Genomic DNA, 9,025 nt, shown 5'->3' on the forward strand with positions numbered 1-9,025 from the left:
TTTCTTGCTAGCTTACAGGCATCGAATTCTCTCTTCTGTTAGCATTTATTTATTGTTTTATCATTACTTTGGATGTGTGTTGGAATTGGATTTAGATTTTAATTCATTGACTTTAAATTTTATTTTGGTGTTTTTCAAGAATCTAAAATGCAATTTGAAATTTGATTTCACAATTAAAATTATATTAAATCCTATCAATTTTATAAATATTTCATTTATTTGAATGGAATTTCGTTTTGCCAAATACTAAAACCATTACTTTCAATTTGTTGTTGTTGTTGTTGTTTTTTTTTTTTGAAAATATTCAGTGGAAAAAGGAGGTTAGTCAATGCTACACCGGGAGTGCTTTTCCCCTATTTCAATATAATTAGATCACGTGTGGCCCATATATTTTTATGAAAATTGACATATGTCTTGATGATCCAATGGTTGATATTTGACCACATCATGAGGAAAGAAATACTCCAGGTATAGCATAGAATAATCCGGAGAAAGGTGGGTGTGCTGTCAAAAATAAAATAGTTACTAAACAAAATTATGTCTTAATAATATGAGGAATTTCTAAAAGTAATTTTCGGGTTGTAATTCTATTTTCGACTGAAAAATTAGTGTTTAACTTTAAAAAAAGGTCAAAATAGAAAAATTCGTCACTTTTTCTGAAAAAAATATGGTTTTAGAATTTTATTGGTATTTATTTAAAATTTTTAAAAATACTTGTTTTATTACCATATTTTCTATAAAACCTCAATTTCTTAAAATAAATTAAAATTTGGATTTAATACGTACTTTTTAAAAATTGTAAGATACTTCCATTTTATTAAAATAGACATTATCCTAAGTATAATATCATGTATTTTCATTTAAATAAAGATATTTTTTTAAAATTTGTATTTTACTATTATGCGGTCAAAGTTCCATTTCAACCTTACGACCATAGGGTAACCATTTACAGATATAGTAAGAGTGTACAATTAATTAGCTTCCAACTCATTAACTTATTTTGTCCCTCCAATTTAATAAAATACAGTTCTTTTGTATAAATACATATTACACCTTGCTCAAACATGTACCAGTTCTTCATCAAATATCGTCCTATATGTTTGGATGGAAAAATTTTGGTTCACAACATGAAGAATTTAATTCGGAAAGTAAGAGGTAAAATTACGTTGGATTAATTTGAAATCTATTATAAGAATAATGCTAAAGGTACAGCATATATTGTGTACAACGATATTTACAACAAATATATCGTGAGATTTTGCTATTATATCGTGATATTTTACATTCAATTTATCATGAGATTTTGATAAATAAAATTTTTGTATTGAATTTTTTGTGTTGTACAAATTGATGTACAAATTTGGTTGTACATGTAGCATTGCTCATATTATAATCAACACAACTATAATGCAATCGTCAATCGATTTAAATGTAGCATTAATTAAAATGTACATTTAGCTAGGTTTCCGTTTAGATTAATGAATTTATTAGTTTCTATCAAGGATTCTGATTTAATAATAGATTTCAAACTTAATTTCAAGTTTAATAGATTTAAAATCATGCATTCGAGATTCATGATATCAAATATCTCAAACTAAATATAAATCTCTTATGTATTTGTTGGTTGACGAGATTATGAGAATATTATTTGGTTTATTATTTTTACATTTTTTTACAAATATTAAGTTAAAATCAGTTACGTTGGTTCATTTTTTTTAGCAAACCATCACATTCAAGTAGTTTCAAATTATATATACTCACAAAAACTATACATGTATAAATGTTTATGTCAAGTATATATATGTAGGTAGTACTTGGGAGAGCTTTTAGGAAGTACTTCTCAGCTTTTTCTTTACAAAATTTTGAAATTTTATTAAGAAAAAGCTAAGAAGTGTTTCAGAGAAGCTCTCACAAACACTACAGTATACAATTACTGTCAATTAGCCAGGTTGTTGAGATGTGTTATCTTCAGGGTTATATCTTAATCATAATTCTATTAGTAAATATTTCATTACGTGGATGATATTAATATTGATGTTGCCAATAAGGCAAAACATGATCATTAGATCGACTATTCGGAAATACCCTTAAGGTTAAAAACTAATTTAGATTGACTATTAGGTTAATATCCATATTTATATAGTTCCCGAAAAATTGCTATTACATCAATAAATAATTTCACACTAATTAACGATGTGTCGAAAGCACAATAATTAATAATTTGATTTGGCACTCTATACGTACATAGAATTATGAACGGAGATATTGGGATAGTTATGCATATTTAAGAAAACATATAGGGTTCGGATACCCTTTTTTTTTACACGGGGATACCAAATTTTAAATTTTAAGCCCTTTATATTTTATAATATACTAGCTATCAATGAATATGTGTTGAATGAGCATAATAATTATATACATCAAATAATATACGTTATTATCATTTTTTTGATTATATATAATAAATGTAAGTTGAAAATGAAATGTAAATTAATATAAATATCTAAAAATATATTATTTATCAAGTAATTTTTATTTAAGTTAAAAGTTAAAGTTAGAAATTAAAATCAGAAAAAATTAAAGTGATGAAAATTGGGATGTATAATGATATTTATAGAAATCTTGCCAAATTAATATAAGGTGTAAATTTAATATAATATCACAAAACTCCGTCTCATGGGTCAATTTTATGGGATGCATATCTTATTTAGGTCATCTATAAAAAATTAGACAAAAACTCCTATGAGACGATCTCAAGGGTTATTTTTTTTAGACGAGTCTTATATGAGTTATTCATTAAAATGTATTACATTTTATGCCAAAAATATTACTTATTATTATAAATATGGGTAGGGTTAACACGTCTCACGGATGAGACCGTCTCACAGGAATGTTACTAAAAAAATTATTACTTTTTATTATAAATATGTGTAGAGTTGACCCGTCTCACTGTTATCCGTAATATCGTCTCACTAGAGGCTTACTCGTAATATATTAAAGTTATCACGTTTTCAGTCTTTATCATATACTAAATTATTAATTAATTACTTTTAGTGATCAGTTACGTAATGTTATTATATGGAACTTTGGTGTACCTAAATCAATATTATGGGCAATTGTTAATTGAAATATGGTTTCTTATGCATGAGAGTTTAGTTTTTGTGAAATGTCAATTTATGGGAGTAAAAGCCATACTAATGATTAATGAAGAGATTCAAAATTGAAATGAAATAATTGAAGAAACAAATATAGCTCTATTAAATTTTTTAACCGGACTCAGCACATACAGCCATATCTTTAATAGGCCAACCGGTTTAATGTAGCCCAGGCCCATAAAAATAAATGGTTGTCCTGGGCCCATACTTTTTGTACTTTGATTTGTTTAGCTTAAGTTCCACATGTTTGGTCCAATCAACATGTTTGACCTGATCCATATTCGTTCGTGAGGCAATTTTTGTGTTATCTATAATCTTCCTTTGTATATAAAAAATCTATTCATTAAACACCATCTTTTTGTTTATCAAAATTACATTTATGTGAGATAGTCATATAGATATTACATTATTGTTTTCTTTTGTTTGTTTTTGTAAATTTCGACATTTCAAATTGCAGGAGTTTAGTTTCTCGATAATTTAACAACTATGATATTACTCTTATTTGAATATAAATCTAATTAATTACAAAAATATTATACAAGCACGCAACGCGCGTGCATCAATACACTAATCTATACTATTATATAAAACTTGGGCACCCTTTAATAACTACTTTTGGTGTGTCAAGATGACACCAATTTTTTTTCTCTATTTTACTCCTGTTCATTGAGAGTTTTCTGCACAACTTCCCTTTTTTTTAAGGCAAAGGAGAAAATAACATTTTGACAACTTTTATAATTCTAATTTCATCTCACGTCTCTCTCATATGTCTCCCAAACAACCGTTCTTTCTCCCAAATCAAAAACAAAAAAACAAATTTTATTAAAAAAATACTGTAAAAGCGTGCTTCGGATCACTAGTATATATAAATCATGAGACACTTATACTGACCATTCTGATCGATCAAGGTGACACCAAAATCAAATACATATTCATCCTTAAAAAATACTTATTCATTTTTTATTGATAAAAAACAGTAGTCGATATCAAAAAAATTACACTCTCTATATTATCTGATAGTATCCATGATAATCTTAAGTTTAAAATTTAAAAGAATCATTTATCAATTATCAACTTATTTCTTCGTATATATCTTTTTTTTTATTTCTAACATTTCTTCAATTTTTACATTGTTTTCGTGTGCATTAATAGCTAGTATATACAATATGTACTCGGGGACACATGAATTGATACAGAGCTCCTTTGTCTTTGTATTTATTGTTATTTCAATAATTAAGCAGTCACGTTGCTGACATTAATTGGCGCACCAATTCAGACACAATTATTACAAAGCTTTTATTAATAATATTCCGAGTTAGCACGCGACATTAATAAGTGGATTCCTTTAATTTTCCTCAAAATAAATAAATAAGTGGATTTTATAAAAAATTTGTGGTTAATCAGAGGGAAAATTATAAAATTGATCTCATATATTAGCCCATATATATAAACTTGTGTGAAACAGGCGTATGTTTCCAATTTAATTATGAATGGCAATGGGTCGGGTATGGGTAGGATATCACGTATTCATCCCCATACCCATTTATTAAATCCATTCCCATACCCATACTCATAACCGTCGGGTATTCAATTTCATCCTCATCCCCATACCCGTCGGAGTATCGGATATCCATACCCTACCCATCCCCCATTTATCTATCTACCTCATACAAATACATTTGTTCAAATTTGAATTATTTTAATAAAAATTATGCTTATTTATCAGATTTTATATCAAATTTATAAGAAAAAAAATAAAAGATAAAAGAAATCAATAACCTAATAACCTAAAAATTATAAGAAATAACAAAATATCGTAAATAATTTATCTCACATTATTATCCTACAAAACAGCGTTAGATTTATATTAATAAATTTCATTGTTAAATCCAACTAACATAATTCAACAAAAAAAATTAAATCAGAATTTCTTTAATATAAATTAATATGTAAATAAATATAAATTTATATTTATATTATATTTAATCGGGTATCGGGTCGGGTATGGGTAGGATATCACTACATCCGCCTCCATACCCATATACGACATCCCCATACCCATTTACCCATTTATTTAATCGGGTCCAAAAAACACCTCCATACCCTCCTCCATTCGGGTCGGATATCGGATTCTCCATCGGGTTCGGAGAAAATTGTCATCCCTAAATTTAATACATTTTGAGTGAGTAGCAAAAGCATATACGTAGCTTACGTCATTTTAAAAATATTTTCAATTTCAAAATTAATTTTGTGAAAAAAATTTGACAAAAATTAACATAACCTTTCAACTTGCAACATTTTGTCTATGCAATAACTGGTTTTAATGACACATGTAATCCAATTTCCACATGAGATATCAATTTTTGCCAACACATTCCTGCATGTAAGTAATATTCAAAGTCAAATGCCACAAATTTCTCGAATAATCTCAATAGTGACAACTGACAAGACGAAAAATCGGATCAAATTAGCAAAAATTATTTAATTTATATTAATAAGACAAAAATTAACATAAAAAATAAAATAAGTTATTCTGAGTTTGGATAGCTTAAAATAAGCACTTAAATAATTCGATCTTAAAGTGCTCTTATTTAAAAAACAAAACAGAAATAATTTTGACATTTGGATAAATATTGAAAAAAAAAACTTTTATTTTTATTATCAAATAGAACTAGAAGCAGATGCTAGAAAGCCAAATAATTTAGCTTATAAAAAACAATTTTAAGTGTTTTTTTAAAAGCAAAACACTATATATGTTTTTCTTAAAAAACTCACTTTTTTTTTTTTTTAAAAAAAAAGTGATTTTGGCTTCTCAAACCAAAAAAACTAATAATAATCCAGTTTTGCCGTTTTGCCCCTTCTGAATTATAAAAACACAAAAAATTAGAGTATCCCATGATGATGATAATCATATTTCTAGTCAACCTAATATTTAAGATGATGATGCACAATTCACAATGTACATGGGGAAGGAGAGAAATAAAATTAAAAATTAATTACTTCCTAGCTATAAAATACTAGACTAGATATATCAATTACTGCAGTAATTAAGCATGCAAAACTTGAATGCTGGACATGAATAATTCAATGTGGGTGTTCTTTTTATTGAATAAGGGAGACATAATTAGGGCAAATAATAATTTAAATAAATGTACCAAAATTAGGGTTTCTGATATGGGCAGCGGGGCAAAATCACATTGAATGCCACACGTTTTTTGGGTATTCATGAGGCTTCTGCAGAAAGGGGTGGTGGGCAAAGCTGACTTTACTTGCTCCATGTCACAGTAAATGCATTTATAGTCAAATTTTTTATAATTAAACATTTCATGTCATTTTAGAACAAAAATTTTGCCTCAAGTATCACTCTCTCCATTACATATATTTAGGTCCGTATGTAGATTAAAAAATATATTATTGGGAAAAAAAAATTTGCAGAGAAAATTTCAATTTTATCTTTATTCAATGAGTGGGGAAATAGTACTGTGTTTTGATCAATTGACTCGTTCAATTTTAAGTTTTGATACATTGAGTTTTTAAAGTTTGGTTTCGGTACAATAACTATTTATTTTTACTGTTTTGGTCAAATTGTTGATGTGACATCGAAGATTACTAAAGTGACACAGAAAAATAATGAAGTAGATTTGAAAATAATGATTTGTCAAATATCTAGTCAAGTCAGCAATTGAACCAAAATAACAAAAAATTAAAAGTTGTATCAAAACTAAAGTTTAAAAAATTAATCGACCAAAGCAAAAAAATAAAAATAGACAAGTTACTAGCTAGACAATAAAAAATCATTTTCTCCTAATGAGAGTGCTTTTGCTTTAAATATGAGAAACATATATTCTTAATTTGAATTTATTTAAGTAGTAATAAACGATTCAAATCAAGAAATTAATTTTGACCACGTACATTGTGTACATGCATTAATGCATAAAACATTGATATATATTTTTTTAATGACAAAAATAAATAAAAAAAATAAAAAGGACAAAAAAGAAAGAAAAAGATGAATCCCTATACTTTGACCCTCTCAAGGAGTACTTTTACATTTTACGGTCATGTCATCATCATCATCATATATAAATAAAAACACATCAGTGTGGCCTACTTTCTATATATGTGGATGAAACAAAACACACCCACAACACAAAATGCCTCAGCTGTCTCAAACAAGAAAGCAAATTTTTTTTAAAAAAAAAAAAAAAATTTAATCACACATAGCCCACACTTTATGTTCTTAAATCACTGCAGAAGTCGACATATATATATATATATATTTATATTATACAAATAAGAAGAAGAAGAATAAATTTTTATCAATGGGGAGGCCACCTTGCTGTGATGAAACGGGAGTGAAGAAAGGGCCATGGACTCCTGAAGAAGACATCATGTTGGTGTCTTTTGTTCAAGAAAACGGCCCCTCCAATTGGAGAGCTGTTCCCACTAAAACCGGTGCGTCGATCGTTCGTGGTCGCAGTTTTTTATTTTCGACTATTTTGGTCTAATTGTCCAATTATAATAATATTAATTATACACATATTTTTATTTTTGCAGGGTTGAAGAGATGCAGCAAGAGTTGCAGGCTAAGGTGGACCAATTATCTTCGGCCAGGGATCAAGAGAGGTAGCTTCACTAATGATGAAGAAAAGATGATCGTTCAGCTTCAAGCCCTTTTGGGGAACAAGTATATATATTTATATATGCTAGCTGCATTCTAAATTTGACAAAAATTTCAAAATTTTCAAGATTTTGTTAACGAAAAGCTGAGAATAATATACAATTCTTTAATAATCTTATATTATGTTTGATATATATGTGTGTGTGCAGATGGGCTGCCATAGCTTCTTATCTCCCTGAAAGAACAGACAATGACATCAAGAACTACTGGAACACTCATTTAAAGAAGAAACTGATGATGATGAGAAAAGTGGAGATGGATCCGTCTAATAATAAAGTCGAATTTTCACCCAAAAACGCGCACTCCGTCTCCAGAGGGCAGTGGGAGAGGAGGCTACAAGCTGATATAAACACAGCCAAAAAGGCTCTCCAGGATGCATTGTCATTCGAGACTAGTACTAGTAATAGTAATAGTAATAGTATTAATCATGCTACTTCTAATTATGCATCCAGCACCGAAAACATCGCCAGATTGCTTAAAGATTGGGTAAAAAAGACGCCAAAATCTGCGCCGGAGATTAATCATTCACCGAATTCGTCCAGCGATGATCATCAGATCCTCATGAGTACTCCTGGGACTGATGATCAAAGCAGAAGTGAGATTGATTTGTCTGAAGCATTTGAATCCTTGTTCGGGTTCGGTTCTCCGGCTTATGAAGCATCGTGTTCCGGGCTTTCGAGATCCGTTTCGGATGGAAAACCCGACCCGGATGGGTTCGCGGTGCTGGAGAATTGGCTGTTTGATGATCAAGCTAAGGAGTATTTGACAAACTTTGATTTAATTTGATATTGGAGATGATCAAGGTATAATTTAATTTAGTGTGTGATTTCAACTTTTGTTCTTTTTTTTTTTTTTTTTGGCGTTAATTAATTAGTATTAATTGAGATTATATGATTCATGTGACATGTTAATGATCATCTTGTAGCTAGATTTATTCTTGATCTAACATCCATTGTTGTACATTAATTATTTATTCTTGTTTCCTTCTTTTCTTATTTAAAAGTGATCAATTTACTTGATATTAATTAAGAGTACTCTTTCCTAGCTTGATTGGTATTTTGTGCATTTTTTGGATACTATATGTTGTCATCTAACTATAAAATGAAGTTCAAATAATATTTTTATTTATTTTAGATCCACCATTCTTGTGTTTTTTTTTTTTGATATTTTTATTAGAAATATATTTATT

General features: G+C 28.4%; 1 protein-coding gene across 1 annotated transcript; it reads left to right on the forward strand.

Moving 5' to 3' along the window:
- The first annotated feature begins 7,362 nt into the window (after positions 1 to 7,362).
- Positions 7,363 to 8,766, forward strand: LOC140882958 (myb-related protein 306-like). The gene is made up of 3 exons (XM_073289227.1): positions 7,363 to 7,610; positions 7,713 to 7,842; positions 7,986 to 8,766. The coding sequence occupies exons 1-3, from the start codon at positions 7,478 to 7,480 to the stop codon at positions 8,620 to 8,622; spliced, it is 900 nt and encodes a 299-aa protein (XP_073145328.1). The 5' UTR covers positions 7,363 to 7,477; the 3' UTR covers positions 8,623 to 8,766.
- The last annotated feature ends 259 nt before the right edge of the window (positions 8,767 to 9,025 follow it).

This window comes from Henckelia pumila, chromosome 2 (assembly GCF_033568475.1).
Source record: "Henckelia pumila isolate YLH828 chromosome 2, ASM3356847v2, whole genome shotgun sequence".
Lineage (NCBI taxonomy): Eukaryota > Viridiplantae > Streptophyta > Magnoliopsida > Lamiales > Gesneriaceae > Henckelia > Henckelia pumila.

Coding starts and splice junctions, on each gene's coding strand:
- LOC140882958 (XM_073289227.1), top strand. CDS start 7,478: ATGGGGAGGCCACCTTGCTGTGATGAAACGGGAGTGAAGAAAGGGCCA. Junction 7,611..7,712: donor AGCTGTTCCCACTAAAACCG/GTGCGTCGATCG, acceptor TTATTTTTGCAG/GGTTGAAGAGATGCAGCAAG. Junction 7,843..7,985: donor CAAGCCCTTTTGGGGAACAA/GTATATATATTT, acceptor GTGTGTGTGCAG/ATGGGCTGCCATAGCTTCTT.